Source organism: Chlorocebus sabaeus, chromosome 21 (genome assembly GCF_047675955.1).
Source record: "Chlorocebus sabaeus isolate Y175 chromosome 21, mChlSab1.0.hap1, whole genome shotgun sequence".
In the NCBI taxonomy this organism is placed as follows: domain Eukaryota; kingdom Metazoa; phylum Chordata; class Mammalia; order Primates; family Cercopithecidae; genus Chlorocebus; species Chlorocebus sabaeus.
Genome location: NC_132924.1, coordinates 16,738,872 through 16,766,517, shown reverse-complemented (window position 1 = coordinate 16,766,517; position 27,646 = coordinate 16,738,872). Strand labels below are relative to the sequence as shown.

The 27,646-nt window shown below is 55.6% G+C and overlaps 3 protein-coding genes across 9 annotated transcripts in view; 1 reads left to right on the top strand and 2 right to left on the bottom strand.

Moving 5' to 3' along the window:
- The window catches only part of CCM2 (CCM2 scaffold protein), a 73,570-nt gene extending 62,090 nt beyond the window's left edge, over positions 1–11,480 (top strand). For 4 of the 7 annotated variants that reach the window (XM_007981408.3, XM_007981405.3, XM_007981402.3 and 1 more), the window contains 6 exons: positions 3,420–3,556; positions 4,836–4,971; positions 7,781–7,838; positions 8,530–8,641; positions 9,297–9,435; positions 10,807–11,480. In XM_007981408.3, coding sequence (XP_007979599.1) covers positions 3,420–3,556; positions 4,836–4,971; positions 7,781–7,838; positions 8,530–8,641; positions 9,297–9,435; positions 10,807–11,087 — 863 coding nt within the window. In that variant the 3' untranslated portion in view covers positions 11,088–11,480. Of the gene's footprint in view, positions 1–3,419; positions 3,557–4,835; positions 4,972–6,803; positions 6,927–7,780; positions 7,839–8,529; positions 8,642–9,296; positions 9,436–10,806 lie in introns of all 7 variants that reach the window. The other 3 variants (XM_007981409.3, XM_037988255.2, XM_037988251.2) reach the window with 2 other exon arrangements.
- Positions 11,481–12,393: 913 nt separating this feature from the next.
- LOC103226121 (uncharacterized) lies at positions 12,394–14,309 on the bottom strand. Its single transcript, XM_037988320.2, has one exon. It carries the CDS (start codon positions 14,307–14,309, stop codon positions 13,173–13,175), a length of 1,137 nt encoding a protein of 378 aa, XP_037844248.1. The 3' UTR covers positions 12,394–13,172.
- Positions 14,310–14,706: 397 nt separating this feature from the next.
- On the bottom strand, positions 14,707–23,345 carry NACAD (NAC alpha domain containing). Its single transcript, XM_073008888.1, has 8 exons — positions 22,812–23,345; positions 16,378–20,121; positions 16,025–16,137; positions 15,871–15,942; positions 15,387–15,533; positions 15,145–15,291; positions 14,910–15,032; positions 14,707–14,797 (listed from the first exon to the last, which is right to left on the bottom strand). The coding sequence occupies exons 1-8, from the start codon at positions 22,876–22,878 to the stop codon at positions 14,783–14,785; spliced, it is 4,428 nt and encodes a 1,475-aa protein (XP_072864989.1). The 5' UTR covers positions 22,879–23,345; the 3' UTR covers positions 14,707–14,782.
- Between the last annotated feature and the right edge of the window lie 4,301 nt (positions 23,346–27,646).

Genomic DNA, 27,646 nt, shown 5'->3' with positions numbered 1-27,646 from the left:
TTGGGTGCTGCTGTTTGTCATGACCAATAGTTGGCTTTCCTGTCTCTGAGATCAGCCAGAAGAGGGCTTGAGATCAGTTACCAGACACTGGGAGTCACTGGCACACTAAGAGCCTTTGGGGACTCAACAATACTGGGATACAACATTTAGGACTGGTATCCTGTTCCTCTGCCCGGCGGGGCTCCTGTTGACTCCCACTGGGTACACTGGAGTTGCCTCTCTGCCTAGGTGTGATGGATCCTAGAGAGAACGCAGTGGGTAGGGACCTCACCTCAACTTGACTGACATTTTGAGCTCTGCACAGTGTCCTTAAAGCAGGGACAGCAAAGATGAGACCCAGACCTCCCAGGAGTTCTTGGTCATAGAGGTTACTCTGTGTGTGTCCTTGCTGCCTGCTGCTTTCACAATGGGATAGAATTGGGCAGAATGTTATTTTTGGCTGTGGTGAGTACAGTGATGCCTCACTGGACCCTATCCCAAGCTGCCCATTAATTTCCAGTGGCTTCCAGCCCAGGCATTCATGCCACTGAGGATGAGGGGAGAGACCATGGTTCACCCTCCCTGTATTTTGCCCCTCCCAGTCCTGAGTTTTAAAGCTGGTGTTGCGATAGGGACAGTATCCTGGGTTCCTTGGATCTCTACTGGTGACTGGGTTGATCCCAAAGCCTTTCATTTCCCGAGGTCCAGTGGCAGGGTGTGAAGAGGTCACAGTGGGTCTGCCTAGACCACACACTGTGTTTGAGGTAGCAGAGAGGGGAAGTTGTTGTTCTGTTTAAGGTCAGTAGTTCATTGAGAATCTGGCGAGTGTGTTCATTATTGACCCCTTGAGCCATGAAGCTGCCAGCTTGAGTGCACTCTTGAGATCTGTCCACAGAAAGCCTGTGAGTCTAGATGCTTGGAGTTGCTGTGGTCACAAACTACACAGGGAACACTGGCGGGGTTTATGAAGGTGACTGTTGCTCTGCTTTGTTCTCTGTGTGCAGTAGCTTAGACTTGTGTACATCCTCCCCAGCACAGGCACACACCACACCTACACACATGTACGTTACTCACCCTGTCTGGCTGAGAAGGCTGGCTTGGTGGCTACTTCTAGCCATACTGTCCAACACCATAGTGACCCTCCTGTTTTTCTACCTTTGGACCCTGCGGGAGGCCTTAGGCCTGGGCCATCCTTAGGGACAAGGAGTGAGGAGACTGGTTTCTGACTGGCTTCCTGCAGGTATTTCAAGCTGGTAGGGAGGGGAGATAGGCCCCCCCTTTATTTCTTCTGCTGCATGACAGTTTCTCAGCTTTAATTATTAGAACACATTGCTAAAGAAAATGGATAACAGATTTTTTTAAATGGAGAGAGAATGAGTGCCATAGTGAGAAACTTTCCAAAAAGTAGATGAAAAACAGGACCTCTGGTCTTTGAGAGAACTTTTGGTTTAAAGGAAGAGAGTGAATCCCTGGGTCCTGGGGGCCATCTTTCTTGTTTTTGCAGATGCACTGGAGCAGTTTTGTGTCTCCTGTGTTACATGAGGCATGCTGTGTTTATTTTTTAATTTTTAAAATATTTTAACTTTTTTTTGTTAAGGATGAGGTCTCTCTATGTTGCCCAGGCTGGTCTTGAACTCCTGGCCTCAAGTAATCCTCCCGTCTTAGCCTCCCAAAGTGTTGGGACTATGGGCATGAGCCACTACACTGGGCCGCCATGCTGTGTTTAGGATTAGGAATCCAGAGTTCTCAACATAAGAGACCAGCAGGTGAATAGCTAACGTTTACTCAGTGCCTGCTATGTGTAAGCAAGTCTCTGTGTCTCTTTGGACCAAAAGTACCCTGGTATTTGGGATAGCACAGGAACGGGGAAGTTAGGGGCCAGGTTAGCTGCAATAGGGTCCATGTGGCAGGAACTGCTTGGAGGGCGGTGACTTGAGTTGGTGCCAGATGAGGTAGGGTCACCCGTGCACCCACGGTAGCACTTCCTGGATGATACAGGAGAGGCATACAACTTACTGCCTGCATCCTTAGGCTGCCCACCCTGCTTCTTTGAGAACTGCCACAGGTACACACCAGGGAGCCAACATTTAAAAAACGTTTAAAAGGTAGAGATTTCTTACCAAACTCATACCAAAAAAAGAAAAAAAGTAAAGGGAAACAAGTGAATTTTTTTTTTTTGAGACGGAGTTTTGCTCTGTCACCCAGGCTGGAGTGCAGTGGTGCGATCTCGGCTCAGTGCAAGCTCCACCTCCCGGGTTCACGCCATTCTCCTGCCTCAGCCTCCCGAGTAGCTGGGACTACAGGCTCCCGCCACCACGTCCAGCTAATTTTTTGTATTTTTAGTAGAGATGGGGTTTCACCATTTTGGCCAGGCTGGTCTTGAACTTCTGACCTCAGGCGATCCACCCGCCTCGGCCTCCCAAAGTGCTGGGATTACAGCCACGAGCCATCGCGCCTGGCCAATTATTTTCAATAATATATTTTATTTAGCCCTCTGTACCCAAAACATTATCACATCAGTATGTAATCAATATAAAAATTGTTGAGCTACATAGCATTCTTTCTTTGTCTACCTCTGAAACCCTGTGTATAGTTTGCACTCACACGTTTCAATGTGGACTCATCACATTTTGCATACTCAGTAGTCCTGTGGCCAGTGGCTACCACAGGGACAGAGCAGCCCCAGGAGTCTCACTGTGGGGTTTGAGGCACAGTCCCTTATGGAGCCCGTGTCTCTGTGCATGCGCCTACCTTGTACCTGGCCTGGGACAGCCTTCCTCTCCCTCCTGAAGCTGGCCTGCCCTCCGACACCCTGGCACTAGTGGCACTTCTAGGTTTTGTTTTCAGTCCTGAAGTCCTCCCGGGGTGGTCCGAACTGATGGTAAGAGCCCTGCTTCCTGGGGATGGGCCTCCCTCTTGCTATCAGGAAAACCACTGAGTTACTCCATGTATTTCAAGAGATCCTCATTTGTCTAGGGAGGCAATGGGTAGGATGTTAGAAACAAGGGCACTGGGGTCTGACCATCTAGATTGCCACGTGGACAGTGCAGCTCACACGCCCTCAGGCCTGGCCTTTCACATACCCCGCCTCCGTTTACCCATCTGTAAGAAGGGAACTCCCTCAGAACACATGGAAACCTCCTGGAGGTGACTGTTCTCAGAGTTGTGTATGTGGTCTGTTGTATATGAACTTGAAGCATGTGAAACTACAGGATGACATGCAGCTCTGGTGCCCTGGAGCTCAGGGGTCGTGTGTTCCCACCCTTCTTTAGAGAAGCAAGGTGTGTCTGGTGCAGGCCCTTCACCCGGGTCGTTCTGTGGGTGCCTGAGCCAGGTAAAGGTCCTCTCAGCCTGTTTCCATAGTGGCCTCAGCTGTTGCCTCCAGTGCCCCCATGCCTGCCCTTTCACTGCACTAACCTGAGATGGTATTGACTTCTTAGCCCAGGACCCAGGGATCTCCCCCAGCCAGAGTTTGTGTGCGGAAAGTTCCAGAGGTCTCAGTGCAGGCTCCCTGTCGGAGAGTGCAGTTGGGCCCGTGGAGGCATGCTGCCTGGTCATCCTGGCTGCAGAGAGCAAGGTGAGACTTTCTCGCCCCACTCACTCAGAACTGAGTCCTGTTCCTGGCTCCTCCCAAACCTTGCTCATGGCCAGCTCCGCCTGTGGCCCCACCCTGGCCATACCCAGCACAGTGCTGGGTACTGCCCTGGACCCAGCTACTTCCTCTGCCATTGCCTGTCCCCGCCTCACCCTAGTCCCCGCCCAGCCCCACCTCTCTGCTCAGCCCTGCCCCAGGCATTGCCCCTATCCTGGCCCTGCCCACAGCTCCTCTACCCATGGCTGCATCCCAGGTCCTGCCCCAGGCCCAGGCTCCCTAACGGTTCCCACCCCTGTGCCTTCCGACCCTTCTATCTCCAAGCCCCAGCACCTTCTCTGAGACCACCTGGCTACTGAGCTTTTTGCTTATCATTCTTCAAGGTGCCCCCACGCTGATGGGCGGGCAGCGGCAGTCACCTACCTGGGAGCTGCATCCTAGACCTGCCTGGTGTTCAGGACTGTGCTTATAGATTACTCACCACCTGGAAGAGCCAAGGGCCGGGCCCTTGTAGGCTAGGGTTTGGGGCCCCCTCAGCCACCCAATAGATGTGGGGCCTTGGCAGTCACTTAACACCTTTCTGTTTAATTTCCGTATCTGTAAAATGGATACTAGTGACCACCCACCTTAAATATCTTGTAATGAGCATTTCTCAGTGTTGGTGCTACTGTCATTTTTAGCCCGATAATGTTCCACTGTGGGAGGCTGCCCTGTGCATTGTGGGGTGTTGAGCAGCATCCCAGCTTCTCCCCTTGTGACAGCTGAAAGTATCTCCAGATATTGCTACATGTCCCCTGGGAGGGGTACAAAAATTGCCCCAGTTGAGAGCCTCTGCTTGAGACAGCACACTGTTATAAAACTGTTTTATAGCTGTTAGAAATGCCTCCAGGTGGGCTGTGATACTGATGGTATCTCCTCTCACCTGTTTCCTGGGCTGGGATAGGGTTGTGAGGGTGTTGACAGGTCAGGTTAATGGAAAGAGGACGTAGGGCTGGCAGCTAACACTTGTGTTGTGCACAGTCCTCTCACATTTGCAAAACCACCCCTGGGCCATGTGGCAGTCCTAGATGGAGTCCTGGGGCAGTTGGCTAGGTCTCCCTTTTGACACCCCTTTGGGTCAGTGAAAGGCAGAGGGACACATTCTGGCATCCGCTCTTCATTCATGTTGATTGAGCATCTGGGCTGCCCCAGGTATCCTGGAAGCTGCTTGGGAAGGCACAGTCTCCAGCCAGACTGACTGAGCAGCTGCTGTCCCCCACTGCAGGTTGCTGCCGAGGAGCTTTGCTGTCTGCTAGGCCAGGTCTTCCAGGTTGTTTACACGGAGTCCACCATCGACTTTCTGGACAGAGCGATATTTGATGGGGCCTCCACCCCCACCCACCACCTGTCCCTGCACAGCGGTATGTTGAGTGAGAGTGGGCAGCGGGTGGGAGCAGGGACAGGAGGGGCTACTGCAGTGGCCCCCACCTCCCCATGAGTTACCCCTGGAATAGCGCAGTTACTGCCGTGACATGGTAGCCTTTTGTTCCCAGACTTTGCTGTTCACATTAGCCCATAGGGTTTCATCAAGGCAGAAATGTCACCTGTCCTTGAGCGAGTTGCACCAGGTCAGCACGATGGCTTCCTGGAATACATTTGGGGTCTTCGAACACTTTTTTGGAACCACTTGTGGCTAAAGTCACTTAATTTAACTCAGAACAAAGAGCCTGGAGAAGGCTGCTAGCATTAGGGCCTGTGATGGAATTGGGGAGGCTGAGAGTGGATCTGGGGAGCCTTCTTTTCGGTATGCCCGGACCATGGCTACTCTTAATGTGAAACTCCTTCCAGGACCATGGCCAGACCCATGGGAAGCTGCTCAGGCTGCCCTGGGAAGTCAGCTGGTAGTGGTGGAGCAGTGGCAGATGGGGAAGAATCGAAGGCACCCCAGAGCTGCCTCCTCCTGCATGACCCACACAGCATTTTCAGGAGTCTGTTAGTCCATTGAAAACACTTCATCAGCAAGCTCACTTGAGTTAAATCTTCAAAAACATCATCTGTTTTTCAGATGTATTACTTATTGAGGATTAATGGTTTACATAAATCAGGTGCATGAAAAGCTGCTGGAGGCTGGGCGCGGTGGCTCACGCCTGTAATCCCAGCACTTTGGGAGGCTGAGGCGGGCGGATCACCTGAGGTTGGGAGTTCAAGACCAGCCTGACCAACATGGAGAAACCCCGTCTCTACTAAAAATACCAAAAAAAAAAAAAAGAAAAAAAACCAAAAAAACAAAAAAAAAAAACTGTTGGAAACAGTGTGGCTTGTTGAGTGCAATTTCTTCTTTTTATGGAGATAAGTCCCAGCCCTCTACCCTTTCCCCAGTAACACACATCTCAGTGAAGAGAGTAAATGGTGGAGAACCCTGGGGAAGCCTGTGCCGGTGTGAGGGCTGCTCCTCAGTGCCTCCTCCCTCCCTTTCTTGCTGCTGGTGCCAGAGCCCTTTGGGGCATGTTACGCCCTGTGTTGGCCCAGCAGCTGCAGAGAGGACAGCTGCTGAGCTCTCAGGCATGCTCTCCATCTCATTTAGTCCTCAGTGACCCAGTGAGTTAGGTGCAGTCTTCATCCCCATTTTAGAGATGGGGAAGTGGAGGCTTAGAAGTCAACAGTATATCCAGAGGAATGTACCATATGAGTAGCAGACGATTTATCAAACTGCCATTCAGTTTCAGTGTGATTGGTTTGGCCCTTGTGCTTTAAAATTCCCAAAGAGCCTTTTTTTTTTCTTTAATAATTTTTTTTACTGAGAAGTACACAAGTCATACATGTACAGTTGAATGAATTTTCACAAAGTAAACACATCATGTAACACCACTACTGAGGGCTGCTGAAGTAGGCTTCTCCCCCTGCCAGCCTTTCCCAAGACCTCCCCTTGGGATCCACACACAGATGTGCACACGTTACGCACACCCATACACACATGCGTGCATCATTCTCTGCTTATTTCTGCCTTGGAGTTTCGCTTGCTGTGTTCTCTCTACTCCAGCTATGCCAAAACGTAGCAGCATAAACAGCAGAAATATATTCTCTTATGATTCTGTATATTAAGAGTCCAATGTGGGTCCCACTGGGCTAAAGTTGAGGTGTCCACAGGGCTGATTCCTTCTGGAGGCTCCAGAGAAGAAGCCATTTCCTTGTCTTTCCAGCTCCTAGAGGCGGCTGCATGCTTTGGCTCATGGCCCTTCCTCTGTCTTCACAGCCAGCCACGTGACATCTTCCACAGTCACATCTTCCTTTGACTCTCAGCTTCCTCTGCATTTCAGGACTCTTGCAATCACATTGAGCCCACCCAAATTCTCCAGGGTCATCTCCCTATTTCAAGGTCAGCTGATTAGCATCCTTTACTCCCCTTTGAAATTGGTAACATATTCACCAATTCCAGGGATTAGAATGTGGACATCTTTGGGCGGGTCATTATTTTGCTCACCATACTTACCTTGTTCCTAGTGCCAGAAATGTCCCTTTTATCTCCCAGCCTCTCCCTCTGCTCCCATTTAAAATCCTACCCTCTCTGCAACACTCACCTGCCTCACAAAGCTTTCACTCAACTGCCTGCGCTGGTGTGGAAATGTGCCTTCCTCAGGTTTAGAAGAGCAAATTACAGTCTGTGTCACGCAGACCTAATGTCATTTGTTGAATGTAGCTGCTCAGTGTTAGACCCTTTGCTGGTCTGAGGGTCTCAGGAATCCTGTGGCTTCGCTGGGTTCAGGTGGGGAGTCAGACTGCCCAGCTCTGACTGTGGTTTCTGCTGCGTGACCTGGGCCAAGTTGTGTAATCTCTTTGACTTACTTCCTCATCTGCAAGTGAAGACAGGGGTGATATGTGCCTGGGTTAAAGGAGACAAAGCCCCAGTAACCCTGCGTGGCACATGAGTGATACCTCAAAAACAGCTTTTGTTGACTCTGGCCATGGGTGAATGTGAACTTCAGCCCAGCCTGCAGCAGGATTTGCATTTGCCAGGATCCCCAGGACGGGTGTATGTGGGCTTAAGTCTGGGGGGCCCTGCCCTGAGGCACACAGCACATTCCAGAGTGTGGGCAGCTTGCTGAAGGACAGCAGGGTCCCTGAAGGCCAGGGCTGCCGCTGTCTCCTGTAAATACAGCAGTGGGCTGGACTCAGAATGCCTCCCCACCATGTCCCTGAAAGTCATCTTAGTTTTCTGCATCTTCCTTACAGATGACTCTTCTACAAAAGTGGACATTAAGGAGACCTACGAGGTGGAAGCCAGCACTTTGTGAGTGCACATGCCAGCAAGCCGTGCGGTGGGACACGCACCAAGTGCTTTGCCCAGTGTTGTCCAGGCTGCAGCCAGTCGGCGCCCCCATCTCAGCCCCACCTCGCTAAGCCATCCCCAGACCCACTGTCCCCAGCTTAGTAAATGGTTGAGGCCTGACTCGCCGCCCTCTCCTCGTAAACTTCTAGAGCCCTTGCTGTCCCTCTGGTCTCTCCCTGCCCACCTTCCCATGGCTTCCCAAGAGTGAGCTTGTAATAGGCATGTTGGATGGAGCTGTTCCCCTACCCAAGTCTGCCGAGGCACTGGCCTTCCAGCCCATATCTGCCACTGCCTGGGCCTCTGTAGTACTTCAGCCCACTGGTGCTCTCCATTCCTGCCACCCCACAACCCCGGCTCCTCCCTCCGAGCCTTTCGCTTCCCCCTCCCAACAATGCTGCCCGCCACTTTGACCTATGTACTCCCTCCCTTCACTCAGAGCCCACCTCAGAGCCACACCCCCGGGGAGCCCCAGGACCAGGCCAAGCTGACCACCCTGCACGCTCGGCCAGCTCTCCTCTTATCATCATCATCACTTACATTCCTCTGTTCAGGGACAGTGACCCACACACACGGCATGGACTAGGTTTCCTGAAACGTGTGTGGGATGGAGGGTCAGGGAAGCCACCCGCTCACATACCACATTCTTCCGCAGCTGCTTTCCTGAGTCCGTGGATGTGGGTGGGGCGTCACCCCACGGCAAGACCATCAGTGAGAGTGAGCTGAGCGCCAGCGCCACTGAGCTGCTGCAGGACTACATGCTGACGGTAGGCCTCTGCCACAGGGGCGCTGGGTTGCTTGAGGGAGGGGGTGCCCTAGGGAGGATGCAGGGAAGGGGAGGAGGAGGAGCAGTGCCTAGCACTGTTGGTCAATTTTGCTGACATCACTGCCTTTTCCCAGGGATAGTCTAGGAGAGCATGAGTCTCCTAGAGTTGGGGGTGCTGTGGCCATCAGGACTGGACTGCGGGCCTGTGCTTGGGTCCTGGGGGAGGGGAGGGAACTGTGGCCTCTGCAAGGCTACATGGCCAGACACTTTTATCCTTCCCATCTTATATAGTTCTGTCATAGAAAACTCAAGTCTTCCTAATCTGCCTGTGTGTAGCCTGAGGGCACAGGCATTGGCCCGGTACCAGGTTGCTAACTTCCACCCTGCCCTGCTGGCTCCTGTCCCTCCCATGCACTCTGTGTTCCAGCTCAGGAGAGTGGAGCTGCCCGGGTGCCTTGGTCTCTTCTGGGTGGGCCCCGTGCCAAGCCTGATAGGATGGGGATACATTGTGGGCATTCTGATGCCCCAGCCTGTGCAGAGGTGAAGCCAGAGACAGCTGGTGCTCTGGCTGGGGTTAGTGGCTGTCACAGGGTGGGCCCGACTGCCGACTCTTGCCCACTGTGCCCAGCCCTGCACCTGGCTCTGCTCTCTTGCAGCTGCGCACCAAGCTGTCGTCGCAGGAGATCCAGCAGTTTGCAGCACTGCTACACGAGTACCGCAATGGGGCCTCTATCCACGAGTTCTGCATCAACCTGCGGCAGCTCTATGGGGACAGCCGCAAGTTCCTGCTGCTTGGTGAGTGGGCCCCGGAAAGAGAGTGGCTTGTCCAGACCTGGCTTGGGGAGGCTGATCCCTCCTGGGAATGTGCACACCGACCCCTCAGTGGGTACAGCAGGGGCTTCATCAGGGATGGGAGATTTGAACCAGAGATGGTCATGAGAGCACAGTCCAGAGATCGGGGAATCTGTTTTGATTAATCAGAAGGGCTTTTCCCAGGGACTGTTGGGGGCCCACCGACAGGCCTTCATTCTCCTGGGAACTCAGGCTGAGCTGGGTGGGTCCTGCCAGGAAGCAGCAGAGATCTCCCAGGAGCAGGGCTGGGAGTGAACACAACCCTGGGATTTAGGAGAAGAGTGCTGGAGGAGCCAGGGAGGCATGGGTTTTGGTGAATGTGTGGGACTTCAAGGCGGAAGGACCAGCGTTTGCCAAGACCCCCCAAAAAGCTCAGCACATTAGGTCAGTGCAGCTAGAGGGCTGTGTGGTCTGAGCAGCAGAGTTGGATGTTGGCCCCACACCTCTCAGGGACGGTGACTTAGCTGTGGGTTCCCTCTGCCGACAATTAGAACACAGCAAGTTGGCAGTAGTTTGTTGCTAGTAGCCAGTTGAAGGCTTCTGGGTCCTGGGCCTGTTTTCCCCGCAAACCAAGGAAGGTGGGTTTGTTACCGTTGTACCGATCTGGCAGTGGCAAGCATGGACTGCCTACCCAGGGCTCCCTGCTCTTAGAAGCGTGAAGGGCTAGAGGCTGGGGCAGCCTGTCTGTACAACAGGTTCCGTCTAAGCAGTGCCCACCCCTTCTGTGCTGCGTCCTGTGTTGCCTCCTGGCGTGGGACTCTGTCTGTCCCTCCACAGCAGGGAGTGGAGATTCTGAGAGACACACTAGGCTTCCCACATAAGAGGGCAGCCCTCTGAGTTGGGGCAGCCACCCAGGCCATGGCAGGGAAACAGTGCACTTTGGCATGAGGCCTGCCTCCGAGGACTGCACCCTTGTTGCTGGGTGCCAGCAGGCGGCTTTGAGGACTGCTCTGGGCCTCAGCTTTCCCCACTGTAAAATGAGGACTTTGTGAGGACTGTTAGAGAATGAGAGGAGACCACAGGTTCTTGGCCTGTGCTGGTGCCTGTAGGCCATGGAGTGTGCCTGTGGCAGAGGCAGTAAGCTGTCAGGGCCAGCAGCAGTGCCTGTCAGAGTTGAGGTTTTAGCCAAACTGTGTGGCCCCAGGAAGCATGATTTCAACCAGGATGCTAGATGCAGTGAGCATGGCACCAGGGTCCCCAAGGCCATGCACCAGGGGCAGCTGTGGCCCTGTCAGGGGGCTTTGAGCCCTGAGAGAAGAGCTAAGTGGGTTGAGCCGAACTGGAGGTGCCATGCTTGGTGTTGTGTGTCTGCAGGTCTGAGGCCCTTCATCCCTGAGAAGGACAGTCAGCACTTCGAGAACTTCCTGGAGACCATTGGCGTGAAGGATGGCCGCGGCATCATCACCGACAGCTTTGGCAGGCACCGGCGGGCCCTGAGCACCACATCCAGTTCCACCACCAACGGGAACAGGGCCACGGGCAGCTCTGATGACCGGTCAGCGCCCTCAGAGGGGGATGAGTGGGACCGCATGATCTCAGACATCAGCAGTGACATTGAGGCGCTGGGCTGCAGCATGGACCAGGACTCAGCATGATGGGCAGTGGATCGGGGGGCACCCACACCTTCTGCACAGTCATCGTAGGCCTTCCCAGAAGGAGCTGCCCAGACCTGCGTGTCAGCCCTTGGTTGGGGCCAGGGAGAGGCTCCAGGCGCAGGTGGCCCTGGGTGGCCCAGGTCCTCTACTGTGAAGGAGCAGGGAGCTGCTGAGGGACACGAGCCCCAGTGCGGGGTGGAAGGCTCTTTGCCTTGTCCACCAGGGCTCAGCCAAGCCTTGCAGCGTGTCCCTGCTCGGGGAGGGCCTGGTCGAGCTGGCAGGGAGAGCCAGTCCTGTCGGCTGGGCCCTTGGACAGCTGTCAGTTTTGCACATGATGTTCCTATTGTAACTCTCAGAGACCTAAAAAAGTTTACTGCAATGTGAATAATTTAATCTCTGGTTGCCAAGCATGTTTCTGATCCAGTTGGGTGAAAGCCATCGGTGCCAGGAGGGGTGTCTGCTCTGGTCTCTGTCCCTGGGTCCCCGTCTGCCCTGCGGCACCTGGGACTCAGGTGGAGGTGGAGGAGGCAGCAGGCTTTTGTGCCACAGGAAGGACTTGATTTGGACTTGAGCAGCGTGGATGTGGGGCAGGAGCGAGCGTTCTGAGGCCTTTCGTGGGCAGCAGGGGTAGCATGTGGCGTGTGTTTGGGAGCACCTTGGTCTTGACACCCTGTGCACTGAATCCTTCAAGGTCACTGGCTGTGCCCCACACTGCCCCCGCTCCCGTCCCCCTTCCCCCCTTCTCCTCCCCAGCTGTGCTGCAGGTGTTTTCCTCAAGCAGCCTGCACTACACCATGGAACAGAAATGCTATCTGAGATCTGGTCACCTTGGAGCCCGGGGGCTGGGTCTTCAGAGGCCAGTGTGCAACTCTGCCGACTCTCCCTGTGCCCTCATTGTGGTCCTGTCTCCATCCCTGTCCCATGAGCTCTGTTGGCCTTGGTCTTGCCTATACCCTTTGGGCCCTTGCACACCTTCCTTGGATATGGGAAGGGGAGGAGAGGTGACCTGGGTCAGGTTGTCCTGGGCCTCTCCCTCCACTGGAGAGCAGCCACACCCCTACTGAGACCCCCAAGGGGATAGACATCTGGGAAGGAGATTAGCTGTCATATCTCCCTCCTGCCCAGGTGGGGGGCCTGGCCTTGCTGGCTAGAGGGGCTGCATGTCAGGCCCCAGGGCTTCTCTGGCCCAGGCTCGGGGGAGCAGGGAGAGCCTCTGGGGCTCCATGGACGCCCTGATTGTGTCCAGGCCAAGCCAGAGGATCCGGAGTATCTCAGGCACCTTCCTGAAAAAGGTGGATGGGTTTTTGCGGTATCACAGCTTCTGGACAGGAAGGGGTGTGGTCAGTGTTTTTGTTTGTTTTGTTTTTCTCAAGACGGAGTCTCACTCTGTTGCCCAGGCTGGAGTGCAGTGGCATGGTTTTGGCTCACTGCAACCTCCACCTCCTGGGTTCAAGAGATTCTCCTGCCTCAGCCTCCTGAGTAACTGGGACTACAGGTGCCTGCCACCACGCCTGGCTAATTTTTATATTTTTAGTAGAGACAGGGTTTCACCATATTGGCCAGGCTGGTCTCGAACTCCTGACTTTGTGATCTACCTGCCTCCCAAAGTGTTGGGATTACAGGCACAAGCCACCGTGGCCAGCCCTGGTCAGCGTTTTATGGGTGAGTTTTCCCACTGTACTGTGCTGTTGTAGAGCTGCTTACTCATGGGACCCCAGGCCAGGGCAGGTGGCGGGCTCTTTACTGTTGACACTGTCTCTAAGTTTCTATGAAAATGGACATTCCCTGGAAGCATCAGGAGAGGCTGAGGATGAACCACACAGTCTCCTGGGCTCTTGCCCCCTACCAGAGCCCACCCTGTGCCAGAAGGGTCATGTCCCCCGTCCACCCCACTGGTTGAACATGGCCTTGCGTGGGCCTTCTGTGTGGAGTGTCAAAGGAACCACATGCCTGCCTCTCCAAGGTCCATCCCAGATGTGACCCTCATGCTGCAGTCACTGGTCTTTGCTAGTAGAAAGAGGACATGGAGCAGATGAAGGGACACCAGAGGGTAATGAGGGGACACCAGAGAGTAATGAAGGGACATCAGAGGGCAGTGAGGGGAAACCAGGGAGTAATGGACATCAGGGAGTGATGAAGGGACACCAGAGGGTGATGAGGGACACCAGAGAGTGATGAGGGAACACCAGAGGGCTGTGACGGGACACCAGAAGGTGATAAGGGGACATCAGAGTAATGAGGGGCACCAGAGGGCAGTGAGGGGGCATCAGAGGGTGATGAGGGGACACCAGAGAGTACTGAGGGGACATCAAAGGGTGGTGAAGGGACACCAGAGAGTATGCAGGGGACACCAGAGGGCAGTGAGGGGACACCAGAGAGTATGCAGGGGACACCAGAGGGCAGTGAGGGGACACCAGAGGGCGATGAGGGGACACCAGAGGGCAGTGAGGGGACACCACAGAGTAATGGGACACCTGAGGGCAGTGAGGTGACACCAGAGAGTGATGAGGGGACACCAGAGAGTGATGGGACATCAGAGGGCAGTGAGGGGACACCACAGAGTAATGAGGGGACACCAGAGAGTGAGGGGACACCAGAGAGTATTGAGGGGACACCAGAGGGCGATGAGGGGACACCAGGGAGTAATGGGACATCAGAGGGCAGTGAGGGGACACCAGAGAGTAATGAGGGGACATCAGAGGGCAGTGAGGGGACACCAGAAGGTGGTGAGGAGACACCAGAGGGTGATGAGGGGACACCAGGGACATCAGAGGGTGATGAGGGGACACCAGGGAGTAATGGGACATCAGAGGGTGATGAGGGGACACCAGAGGGCTGTGAATGGGACACCAGAAGGTGATAAGGGGACATCAGAGTAATGAGGGGCACCAGAGGGCAGTGAGGGGACACCAGGGAGTAATGAGGGGATACCAGGGAGTGATGAGGGGACACCACAGAGTAATGAGGGGACACCAGAGGGCAGTGAGGGGACACCAGAAGGTGATGAGGGGACACCAGAGGGCGGTGAATGGACACCAGAGAGTAATGAGGGGACACCAGAGGGCAAGGAAGGAACACCACAGAGTATTGAGGAGACACCAGAGAGTATTGAGGGAACACCAGAGGGTGATGAGGTGACACCAGAGAGTGATGAGGGGACACCAGAGAGTGATGAGGGGACACCAGAGGGCGATGAGGGGACACCAGAGAGTAATGGGACATCAGAGGGCAGTGAGGGGACACCAGAGGGTGATGAGGGGACACCAAGAGTAATGAGGAGACATCAGAGGGTGGTGAGGGGACACCAGAGAGTAATGAGGGGACATCAGAGGGCCGTGAGGGGACACCAGAGGGCGGTGAGTGGACACCAGAGAGGAATGAGGGGACACCAGAGGGCAGTGAAGGGACATCAGAGGGTGGTGAGTGGACACCAGAGAGTAGTGAAGGGACACCAGAAGGTGGTGAGGGAACACTAGAGGGAAGTGGGGGACACCAGAGGGTGATGAGGGGACATCAGAGGGTGATGAGGGGGCACCAGAGGGTGAAGGGACACCAGAGGGAAGTGAAGGGATGCCAGATGGTGATGATGGGACTCCAGAGGGCGAGGAGACACCAGAGGGCAATGGAGGGACACCGATTTATTGAGTAGCAGAGCTGAGGGAAGGCGTAGGATGGCTCCAGCTTCCGGTCAGTGGCTACATGGTCAGTTCCTGCAGAAAGAGACAGTCATGTTGGGGGAAGCATCCCCCAATAGAGCCAACATCAGGACCCCTCAAGGCCCTTGGGGACAGCTTGGGGGCAGGGAAAGGGGCCAGTTCTCACCATGATGGCGTTGACAATGTCACTGTGGTTGTCTCTCAGAGCCCGCACGGCCTTGGCCCTGGACACATTGGCCTGCGCCATCACCAGCTCAATGTCACGCAGTTCCAGCCCCGCCTCGTCCACCTAGGGTTGGGAGAGCAGGGAAGTGGCTGGAGCTGCTGGAGATCCCTGGGGCAGAGCCCCTGTGTAGCGCCTCCCACAACCCCCAAGAGGTCCTGGAGCCCCTGCACCTCACCTCTTCCTCCTCCTCCTCTTCCTCTTCCTTGCACTCCAGCCTCATCCGGGGCCTGGGTGCTGACTCAGGGACCAAGGCCGAGGGCTCTGAGGGCACCTTAAACTTCTCAGCTGCAGCTTTGTGCACTTGCTGGGACAGGTCCTCAATCTGCAACACGGAAGACGGCTGGGTCAGTAGAGCCTGTGACCCCCCTTGTCCCCCGTCCCTCGGACCCCCCAGTCCACCACAGCCTCCACCCAGACCTTGGCCTCGCCAAAGACCACATAAGTGTCTGAGGCTGGGCTCTTGAAGACATCAGGCTTGGCGATGACGAAGAGGATGTTCTTGGACTTCTGGATGGTGATCCTGGTGACTCCCTGAATCTGCCGCAAGCCCAGCTTTGACATTGCCTGGGAGTAGAGGGCAGAGGGGGGCTCAGACCTGGTGTTGACCCACGTCGGGGGAGGAGAGCAGCACAGTGCCCAGGAAGGCAAAGTCTCCACCGTCAACTTCCCCAAGACCTTGGGCTGGTGGTTGGTCCCTCCCCATGAGCCTCAGTCTACAAGGGCCCTCTCATGACATTCCAGCCTCAGCTGTTTAGGGGAAGGTGTGTGGGTTACTGGCATGGATCCAAAGGCCCCCTGATGGATGGGATTTCATTAGCCATGGAGTGTGAGGGTCTTGGTAAGGATGTTCCCCACACAGATGGTCCCAGGCCTGAGGTCCCAGGGGAAGCCACCAGCCCACCTTTCGGGCCTTCTTCTCACTGCGACTCTGCTTGGCTTTGGCGATGGTCTCCTCACTGCTGCCTGCTGGGGCCTGGGAAAAGGTGAGGGCTGAGCATCCATGGGTGGGATGTGGGGCCCTCCCAGAGGCCCACCCTCTTCCCTGGACTGGGCACCTGGGCTGGACACTGTGCAGTCTGAGGAACCAAGATGTCCTGCTCGTCCAGCTCGGCTGACGACTCCCCGTGGCTATCCGAATGCTGACCCGAGCCCAGGGCCCGAGGCGAGTCTGGGGAAGGGGAGAGGTGTGAGGATGGTCTTTTGCTTCTAGGTGGTGGGGAAGGGGGTTCAGGACCCTGGCCCTGCTGCCACATCAGGGCCAGAAGAAGCAGGACCAGCTCCCCATGGTGGCTGTGGGGTCTGGGCCCCCCACCCCACCACCTCAGGGGCCCTCCAGCCCAGGACAGCTCTAAGGAAGAGTCCAGTTGACCCAAGCCCCAGGGCACTTCAATCCTACCCTCCCCCTTACCTTCCTCCAGGCTGTCCTCATCCTCTTGCTGCTCGGGGGCCGAGAGCCCTTGAGGGCCAGCTGGGCTCTGGGGCCCAGAGGGAGGAGGCACTTGGCAAGGCGGCGAGATCTGCAAGGCCAGGTCTTTGGCATCCATGGAGGCCACCTTGGGGCTGAGGAGCGGGGAGTGAGGCAAGAGGCTGACTCGCGGCCCAGTCCCCAGAGGCTGTGTGGTTCCTGAGACAGCAGCAGCGGCAGGCTGGGCTCCTGCCTGGGGCGGTGGGAGGCCCAGAGAGCCTGGGGGCTCCTCTTCTTCCACGGAGTCTTTCTGGAGGTCCTGGCACAGACAGGGGGCTGGGGGCTCCAGTGGGGGTAGGGCTGCCCCAGCAAGGGTACCAGGAGCAGAAAGATTAGAGCCCAGGGGCCTGTCCGGGGGTGCGCTGGGCAGACCCTTGCCAAGGTTTCCTGGGGGCTGCAGCAAGAGGGGGCCAAGGACACTGGGTGCTTTGTGGGGTCGCTCAACACTGCCCAGACCCAGCACAGGCTCCAGCCGCTGGGAGGTTGGTGTAGACATCGGGGCAGGCGCATCAGGGCAGCTTCCCAGCACAGGCTCCGGCTGCTGGGAGGTTGGTGTAGACATCGGGGCAGGCGCATCAGGGCAGCTTCCCAGCACAGGCTCCGGCTGCTGGGAGGTTGGTGTAGACATCGGGGCAGGCGCATCAGGGCAGCTTCCCAGCACAGGCTCCGGCTGCTGGGAGGTTGGTGTAGACATCGGGGCAGGCGCATCAGGGCAGCTTCCCAGCACAGGCTCCGGCTGCTGGGAGGTTGGTGTAGACATCGGGGCAGGCGCATCAGGGCAGCTTCCCAGCACAGGCTCCGGCTGCTGGGAGGTTGGTGTGGACATCGGGGCAGGCGCATCAGGGCAGCTTCCCAGCACAGGCTCCGGCTGCTGGGACGTTGGTGTGGACATCGGGGCAGGCGCATCAGGGCAGCTTCCCAGCACAGGCTCCGGCTGCTGGGAGGTTGGTGCAGATGTGGGGGCAGGTGCGTCAGGGCAGCCTCTGTCCAGCCTGGACACAGCCCCTACTGAAGATTCTGGGCAGGAGTCCAGACTGGCCTCTGTGGCCACAGCTGAGGGAAGCGTGGGCTCCAGTGTGGACTTGCCACTCAGGCCTCTTCCTTCCCTGGCTGGGCTCAGGAGCCAGGCCTGGCTGACCTCAGGGCAGGCAGCAGGACGTGCCTCGGGGACCTCCCCTGCACCTCCAAGTGTTGACCCGGGTCCATGTTCCTGTGCCGGTGGCTTGAGGCCTCCTCCCTGCTGGTTCTCAACCTCCAGGGTCTCCTTTTGGGGTGAGTCAGGCTTAGCCCCATCACCTGTGTGCACTAGGGCTTCCAGACATGCTTCCCATCCAGGCCTAGAAACGGCTTCTGCTACTTCCTCCCCAGCACCAGAGGCAGGCTCAGGGAGACAGAGGGCCTCCATGCCCAAAGTCAAATCCGCATCTTCCTGTGTGGCCCAAGGTGTCCCAGCTTCTGCAGCTGGCTGTGGGTCATCCTGTTGGACCTGGTCCAAGGCTGCAGGCTCCGGGACTCTAGAGAGGGCTGCATTCTTCTCCTCAGGTGCTGGCCTGGGGCCTAAGGCCGTACCTACTTCCTGCTGAGCCATGGTGGCCACAGGCTCTGTCCCTGGGGTGCAGCCTGCTTCTGCCTGCAAGGTCTGAGGGGTGGCCACAGCCAGAGGCTCCGGACCTGAGGTGGGGCCTGTGTCTTGCAGAGGCAGAGGTGGTGTCATAGCAGAGTCCTGGGGTAAGGTGGGGTCCTCTTCAGCCTGCTGGGGCACAAGCGAGGCTGCAGCCACAGGTTTCGGGGCTGACGAGAGATCTGTGTCTTGTAGGGCCAGAGGTGGTGTCACAGCAGGGTCCTGCGGTAAGGTGAGGTCCTCTTCAGCCTGCCTGGGGACAATCGTGGCTGCAGCCACAGGCTTCGGGGCTGACGAGAGATCTGTGTCTTGCAGAGGCAGAGGTGGTGTCACAGCGGGGTCCCGGGGTAAGGTGGGGTCCTCTTCAGCCTGCTGGGGTACAAGTGAGGCTGCAGCCACAGGCTTTGGGCCAGAGGGGAGGTCCAGCCCTCCTTCTTCCTTCAAGTTCTGAGGAGAGTCTGGACACAATGTGAGGCTTGTTTCTTCCTGTAGAGCTGGAAGTTTTTCTGCAGTGACAGACTCTTGGCCTAAGATCTCGCTGATGCCCTCCTGGGAGGGCTGAGGCATTGCCATGGCAGCAGATGCTTGTCCAGTGGTGGAGTCCGCGTTTTCCTCCCCAGCCTGAGGGGTCACCCTGGTAGCCGCCTCCACCTGGAGGCCTGGGGCTACCTGCAGAGTGTGAGGGGTCACAGTGGCAGTGGACTCCTGGCCTAAAGCAAGGCCCTCTTCTGTTACTTCTGAGATCGATTCCTGTCTCTGGGAGAGATGGGCCCCTCTGTCTGAGGTCTGAGGCGCAGCCTCCAGGGCCCAGGACATAGTCCCTTCCTGAACCTGCAGCCCCTTGGCCCCACCTCCGCTCTCCTCCTCTGTCTTCTGGACACTGTCCTGGAGGAGGGTGGCCTGGGCATGGGGCTCCCCGCTGTACAGCCTCTCGTCATCTGCCTCTGCGTAGGAGGCTGAGTCCGAATCAGAGGAGGCTGCAGAGGTGTCGTCTCGGAAGGCAAAGGCCTCATCCATGCCCTCCGTGATGGACAGGTCAGACAGCGACTGCAGGAAGGAGGCGGACGTGCTGTCCTCCTCACCCTCCCCAGCCAGGTCCCCACCTGGGTCGGGATCCGCCACAGCCTCCTCTTCTTCCTCTGGGGATAGCGGTGTCACCTCCACTGCCTCCACCTGGAAGATGAGGCTGCCCTGGAAGGGTAGGAGGGCTGCAGGGATCATCGGGTCATTGGCCAGGAAGTCCAGGTCAAAGAAGTGGCTCTCCTGGCCCCAGGAGGAGCTGCTGTCTGCAGAGAGGCTGGACTCAGAGGAGGGGGGCTCTGGGGTTCCGGCAGGGTGCAGCTCTCGTTCATCCGCCATGGACCCCTGCGGGGACAGGCCCCAGCCTGAGGGGAAGTCCAGCCCTTCAGCTGGAGCCAGCAGGCTGAGGGAACAGGAGGGTGAAGAGGCCCAGCTGTCCCCATCGGCCGTAATGTAGGAACCCGAGGGGGAGGGCGGGGGCGAGTCCAGCAGCTCATCCCACAGCTCAGCCTCTGAGTCCCCCGCATCTCCAAGGGGCCCACAGCCGGGAAGCAGGGCATAGGTGGTCTTGGTGGGGGTGGAGGGAGGTGTAAAGAAGGAATCAGGGTCTGGGGGAGGGGAAGGCACAGAAAGATCACCCTGAGAACACAACTCGGGGGGTGGGTCTGGGCTTGCATGCCCACCCTCCCGGTCCCTGAGCGCTGTCCGGGCAGCCCTGGGTGACAGGAGGGCTTGGCACGTCTCCTCTCCCATCACAATCCGGGGCTCCAGGGTGGCTGGGAGAGGAGCCTCGGTGGACAGAGCCTGGGAAGACAGGCCCTCAGGGAGGAGCATGGGGCTCGGGCCGCCCTCCCCTGGATCTGCCCAGGCTGAGGGTGCCCCACCAGGCCCTGCATCCCAGCTGGCTCCCTCAGGCTGGGGCCGGGCACCCGGCTTGCTGGGCAGGAACGTGAGGGCCAGGTGGCTGGGCCCTGGGGTCAGAGCACAGGGCTCCCGCCGGTCCCCTCCCAGGATGGTGGTGGCAGCAGCTGCATCGCAGGACAGATCTGTGGAGATAGAGAAGATCGTGAGGTGCCCCTGGATGCATCTCCCAGGCAAGGGCCAGGCCTCGGGAGATGAATTTCCGCTGCATAGGGCCCAGAGGAAGGCAGACCCAGGAAGGCAGGAGAAAAAAGAGAAGATGCTGCGCGTGCTGAGTTTGAGGGAGAACTTCCAAGAGTTTTGACAGCAGAGAGCAGCTACTAGCCGTTTCCTAGAGAGGGGTTTTGAGGGAAGTGCTGCTGGGAGTCATGAACAGACCTGCTCAGCGGCTTTCCTCAAGGACAGCTCAGCAAAGAACTAGCATTTCAGCCTCTCTGAGGAGACTGGATTGCAGTTTTCATTCCACAGAATCAGTGTGGTTCAGCTGGGCTCAGCGGGAGGGGCTGGCGGTGGGAATCTGCCAGGCAGCGCCAGCCCCGTCCCATGACCTCCCAATAGATGCGCCACATGAGGCAGGGGGCACCAGCACGACATGCGCAGCTCGAACGTTCCAGGCTTCATGCCTCGCTGTGCCTCCTCTCTCTGCTGTCCTTGCTACCTACACTTCAGGCCAACATATCAGGGTTTCACCAGACCCCTCTGACCCTGCTCCCCTCCTGCAGCCAGGGAGATGGGGAAGCCAGGGGCCACCACACGCAGCCAAGTTTCTGGAGAACAGAGATGAAGTGTCCCTCGGAGGCTTTGTTGGAGCATCTGGCTACAAGAGCAGTGGTGGGCAGGAACGGGGGACTGTGGAGCCCAGCAAGAGCACGGGACAGCTTCAGAGGGCCAACAGCAGCCTCTGGCCGAGTCCTCTCCTTGGTGGCAGCCACCCCATGGGTGACCATCAGTTCCTTCCCGGGTGCTGGGAGTTCCCACCCTGCCCTGTGGGCCTTCTCTGGGTCCCATGGTACACTCCGCCAACCCCCTGGGCAGGCTTCAGTATGAGGAGGCCATGGTACTCAGTAAACGTCTATGCGCTAACACACCTCCAGCTGAGAAAGGAGTCCATGCACATAGGAAGTAGCAGCCATGGGTCGGAAAGGGGACTCAGGAAGATGGAATAAAACCCCTCCGAGGTTGCGGCACACCACACCGCTATGGTTTTCTGCCTCATGGACTCTTACTGGCCTGTATTTTATCACAGGTGAGATCACATTGCACATTCAGTTTTGAGTCTAGCTGTTTTCACCCAACCTAATCTCATAAGCATTTTTCTGTGTGCTCTAAATGCTCATAAGCCTCATTTTAAATGTCTCCATTATGTCCACTCCCTCACTTGGACCTAGGCCAAAGGCACCTCTGTTTGAAGCATCCAATGAAGGCCCTTCAGAGTCCAGGCCAGGTCTTGCCCAGGGTGGGGGAGGGGCGGCACACAGGGACCAGCTCTCTAGGCTGCAGATGCCTGCCCAGTGGCTCCTGCTCTACTGAACTCACTAGTGACCAGGACATCTCCTGCACCTCAGTTTTCTCATCTGCAAAGCAGAGCCAGGATTAGAGGTGAAGCTTAAAGAAGGGGGGCCCTCTTGCCAGGCTGCTCCAGCTCCCCTCAGCAGCATCAGAGTCCTGAGCCCTGAGCCACCAACCAAAACTCGTCCCCCGAGGGCTTTGCTGCTGGGGTAATGGGACAGCCAGGGCGTCCTGAGACAAGGGGTCCTTTGGGTTTCTGCATGCCTGACACTCAACACTAGGAGTGGGCGTGGCTGGTGGGGCATCACTGGGTGCCCTGAAGCTGGGCTCTTGGTTCTGGTCCCTGGTGTGGCCCCCAGGGCAGGGGAACGGCTGAACTGTTGGGATGGAACAGAAATCAAAGGCCAAAGGTTTTTATAACTCATTCAAGGTCACCAAGCAAGCCAGAACAGAGCCAGCACAAGACCCTGGGGCTGGGAAGTCCGGGCCTGCACTCCCTGCCTCCCACCTAGAGCAGAGGCAGCAGCCTATGTCACCCCAAACCAGGCCCCAGGCCCCAGCACTGGTCCCATCTCTGGGTGACTTTTTGTCCACAGCAAGGTGCCCTTGGCCCTACCCACACATGGCTGACCTCCACGCCAGGACTGTGCAGGCTGGGCTCTTTCTAGGCCCTGGTAGACCCCATCAGCCTCCACCAGCATTTGTTGACCCAGCCTAAGGACAGGTGGTCTGCACACCGGGGCCATTGCTAATCAGGCCACCTCCCCCAAGGCCCTTCACTTTCCAGACCCAACTTAGCCTTTCTTCCACAACCTGGCACTCCATCCAGGCTTCCCAGGCTCCAGCCAGTCCTGCTCCTCCCTCCAGAGCCATGACCAGTCGCCAGCCCAGGACAGGCCTGGTGCAGCTGAGGACCATCCCGGTGGTCACCTGATCTTATTGGGGGTATCGGCCGGACACCCCGCCTCCAGAACCCACTGCCTCTGTCCAGAGTGGCCCAGCCCCGGCAGGCTGGCAGCTCGGTGCAGACAACGGGATGCAGCGGGCGGGATGCGAGCCTGGGTCGGAGGCCAAGGGCTTAAGCCCCCATGTCCTTTCTGGCTCGCGGAGGGCACGTCGTGCGCCCCACCTTCCCCGCAGTTCTGGGAGAGGCGGGGGCAGGGTTCAGATGGAGGGAAGGACAGGGCGCGGAAAGGGGAGGGGACTCGAGGAGATGGGGGAGCGGGTGAAAGGTGAGCGATGGAAAGAGAACCCGGGCTGGAGAGGGGAGACGCTGGAGGCAGGGACGGAGTGGCCACGGCCTCACCTGTGCGGGGCCCGGGTCCGTCCGCCTCGGGCAGCAGCAGCTCGGCGCGGGCAGCCTCCCCAGGCATGGCCTGGCCGTGCGCCCGCCCGTCCCTCAGTCCTTCCGACCCTCCGTCAGTCGGTGCCGCCGCCCCGCCGAGCCTGCGCGGCCACCGCCCCTTGGCCAGGCAGTGGGGGCAGTGGGTGACGTCAGGCCGCCCCGCCCGCCTGTCCCCGCGAGTGAGCGTGCGCGGGCTCGCCAGGCACTGCGGAGGGCGTGCGGGGGGTGGGAGGGCTCCCTCCCCGCCCCCGCCCCCGCCCCACCCGGCTTTGGCCTCCCTCTCGCTGTGCGCGGTTTCGAGGGGGAGCGGGGGTGGGCGCCTGCGCCCGGTCCCGCCCTTTCCACAGCATTTACGAGGGAGGGTTTCAGGGCCAATTGGAAGCTGGGTTGTCTCAGGGTGGCATTAGCCCGTGGCCGGGAAGAGGCGGGGACGCCCCTAGAACCCTGGTTGTGGGAGATTGGGGAGGTGGTTGGGATCCTGGAATGCTCAGAGCGCTTTGGGCGGTGGTGGCTGCGCTGACCAAGCAGAAGGTACCGGGCCTGGGGAGGGAGGGGGCCCCGCCCAGCCCGATGCCTCCATCCAAAAGGTGAGCCCTGGAGCTGCAGCTCCGGAGTGATTGGCTGGTCCTGGCAGTCGTCGGTCTCCGTGGCAACCGCCTCCTGTCTCCATGGCAACCAGGGATGGAGCCGGCGAGAGCGCACCACGGAAGGCAGCCCGGATGGGTCGGTCTCCAGGTCTCTTGGCAACTCCGTGATCTGTCCCTTCACCTCCCCTCCACCCCCACACTTCCCTAGGCAGTAGAAGGAAAAGGGAAGAAAGTGTTTCCCTCTATTCCTGGCAGCACCCTCTGCCACACCTCCCAGGAAGAAGCCCACCTCATGAATTTCCTGAAATGCCTCTTGCTTTCACACAGGCTACTGCGCCACCCAGATTCACTGAGCACCCCCCCTCCCCCGTGCCAGGCACCAGGGAGACAGATGAATGAGACATTGTCATCACCCCTGATTGGGGTGGGGGAAATCAGAGTAGCCATTGTCACAGGCAGGGAGGGAAGTTTCAAAATCCTCAGTCTTCTGTGGGTTCTAACTTTGAGCTAATGAAGCCAGGGGCTGCCCTCTGACTCCCCCAGACCTGCCTCAAGGCTCAGTGCTACATACCTGGCTGCCTGCTGGGCATCTCTCCCTGCTGTACCCCAGGAACCAGACACACCACACCATTAGAATATCAACTTTAAACAATCTCTTCCAGAAAACAAAAGAGAAGGGGACACTTCCTAACTCATTTTATAAGGCAAGAAATATCCTGATGTCAAAACTAACAAAGTGTCAATACCCCCCAAGACCTCCAAAACAAAAACTGCAGACCAGTATCTGTCATGAATTCAGGCACAAAAATTCTCAATATTGGCAAATCAAATATAACGATGTATAAAAAAATATACACCATGACCAAGTGGAATTTATTCCAGGTATGCAAGGCTGGTTTGACAGTTGAAAATCAATCAACAATAATCCACAACACCAACAGGCTAAAGAAGAAAAATTATGGTATCAGTTGACACAGAAAATGTGTTTGACACAACCACCATCCTTCATGATTTAAAAAAACACACACACTTTCAGCAAGTTAAAAATAAACTTGATAAAGATCTTATACAAAAAACTTATACAGCTAACATCATACTTAATGGTGAAAGATTGAATGCTTTTTAAGATTGGGAACAAGGCAAGGGTGTCTGCACTCACCACTCTTTTCAATATATTATTGGAATTTCTAACCCTTGCAATTAAGCAAGAAGAAATAAAAGGCAGATTCACTTCCAGAATGAAAGCATGGGGAGTTCTGCTGAGCAGCTCCCCAGTGAAACTGGTAAAAATTATTGTTATTAATTTTAATTTTAATTTTTTTGAGATGGAGTCTCGCTTTTTCACCCAGTCTGTAGTATAGTGGCACGATCTCGGCTCACTGCAACCTCCATCTTCCAGGTTCAAGCAATCCTACTGCCTCAGCCTCCCGAGTAGCTGCGACTACAGGTCCCACCACACCCAGCTAATTTTTGTATTTTAAGTAGAGACGGGGTTTCACCATGTTGGCCAGGCTGGTCTTGAACTCCTGACCTCGTGATCTGCCCACCTTGGCCTCCCAAAGTGTTGGAATTACAGGTGTGAGCCACCACGCCCAGCCTGGTAAAAATTATTTAAAAAAAAAAATAAAGCTGAGTTGAAAGGTCAACAAGCCGGGTGGGGTGACTCATGCCTGTAATCCCAGCACTTTGGGAGGCCAAGAGGGGCGGATCATGAGATCAAGAAATCAAGACCATCTTGGCCAACATGGTGAAACCCAGTTTCTACTAAAAATACAAAAATTAGGTGGGCATGGTGGCACATGCCTATAGTCCTAGCTACTCAGGAGGCTGAGGCAGGAGAATCACTTGAACCTGGGAGGTGGAGGTTGCAGTGAGCCGAGATTGTGCCACTGAACTCCAGCCTGGTGACAGAGTGAGACTCTGTCTCAGAAAAAAAAAAAAGAAAAAAGAAAAAGAAAGCGCCCAATAAAATAAAAATGAAAGACAGAACAAATTAAAGCTTCTGGAAATGGTCTGAAGGGCAAACAGCAAATGAAGAAACATCTATTCAAGGCCGGGTGTGGTGGCTAATGCCTGTAATCCCAGCATTTTGGGAGACCAAGGTGGATGGATCACTTGAGATCAGGAGTTCAAGACCAGCCTGGCCAACATGGTGAAACCCCATCTCTACTAAAAAAAAAAAATAGAAAAATTAGTTGGGTATGATGGTGCATGCCTGTAATCCTACCTACTAGGGAGGCTGAGGCAGGAGAACTGCTTGAACCCCGGAGGCAGAGGTTGGGTGCAGTGAGCCGAGATCCTGCCACTGCACTCCAGCCTGGGTGATGGAGTGAGACTCCATTAAAAAAAAAAAAAAAAAAAAAAAAGAAACATCTATGAAAATCTATGAGAATTTAGTAAGAAAGGCAAGTCTGTGGTATTGAATCAAGACAACTCAGTCCAGCAAAGGGAGGTGGACTCCACACCAGATTGGTGTTGCCAAGAACACAGGATTCTCTTCTTCCATCTCCCAGCCAGAGGGCTTTTTTCCTGGGAAGAGGGAATACTTCAGTATATCTCATCCCTCTCCCAGCTGCCTGTTGTGGAAGTAAGTCCTGAGTGAGTCTGGTCGAGGTGGGGCTCCCTTCTTCCACTTAGCCCCTACTTGTGGAAAGTGGACTATACTTTGGGTGTGGCATGCTGAGAATACCAGGGTCCTGAAATAGCCCTTCTCACGGCTTATGAGGTGACAAGTTCCATGCCAGGAGTGGCTGCTGCCTCCCTTCCACTGACTGCTCAGCTCCTAGAGTGGGAGTGTGACTCAGAAGTTTGCCCCTGAGCTAAGAGATTTTGCCTGGAGGGGAAAGGCAGGTTGTAAAACAGCCCATGATCGCTTCCCATAGGAACTGACCTTACTTGCAAGGGAATACAAGGAAGTTTAAACCCAAGGGTATTCTCAACAGCAGTAGACATTATGGTGAAAAGCAACTGGAAGGGGATTCATGGATCCAATGAAGATACAGCCTAGGTTGGAGGTTGGCTAGTTTGCAGGAGAAAATGGGGTAATAAGACAGCTGGGTGGAGCCCTACTGGGATTAAAGAAAATACAAAACACTGGCCTCTGAAACTGTTCTATCTAAGAGGCCACAATTTGGATTAGTTTGCAGAGGAATTTGTGCCCAGAGTATTATCGAAAACAATAGAGCAAACAGTGAAGTTTAGGAGTGGCAATTAGTGGAGTTTAACAGCTGGGCATGGTTAGGAAAAGAGAGTAGGAGAGCCTTACCAGAACCACTGTCATTCCAGGGTGACTGTGGGCATACACATAGCTGCACCTCCCTGAAGAGGACCATCAGAGGCAGAACATTGTAGGGGAGAGGTAAAGGCTTCACCAAAATAATCCAGCTAGTTACTAAGCAAATAAACAAGCAAACAGCAATACAAGCTCCAGAAGGGAGGGGGTTTGGACCTGTACCCAGAGTTGCTATTGGGTGCTGTTCAATTATTTATTTAATGTTATTAAAATGTCCACGTTCCAACAAAAAATTAGCAAAGAAATGAAAGTATGACTAGTATACCAGAAAAAAAAAAAAAAAATGCAGGAACAGAACCTGCCTGTGTAAGCAGCAGATTTTAACAGAAAAATATTTCAGAATAACCACTACAAATATGTTCATAGAATAAGGGAAAGCATGATTAAAGAAGTAATGGAAGGTATATGATGATATTCCATCAAATAGAGAATATTAGCAAAGAGATATACATTATTTTTTTAATTAAAAAAATTTTTTTGAGACAGGCTCTCACTCTGTTGCCCCGGAGTGCGGTGGCGTGATCATGGCTCATTGCAGCCTCCACCTCTGGGGCTCAGGTGATCTTCCCACTTCAGCCTCCTGAGTAGTTGAGGTATGGGCCACCACACCCAGCTAATTAAAAAATTTTTTTTGTAGAGACGAGACCATGTTGCCCAGGCTGGATATAATTTTTTTAAAAATGCAAATTATGGCGTTGAAAAGTAAAATATCTGAAAGAAAAAATTCACAAGAGGGCTGAACAGTAGATTTCAGTGGGCGAAGAAAGAATTAGTGAACTTGATAGAGATTAGAGATTGACAGAGATTATACAAACTGAATAACAGAAAAAAAGGAAAAATGAACAGAAACTCCAGAGAATGTGAACACTGTTAAGCACACCCACATACACATAATGGGAAAACCAAAAGGAGAGAAA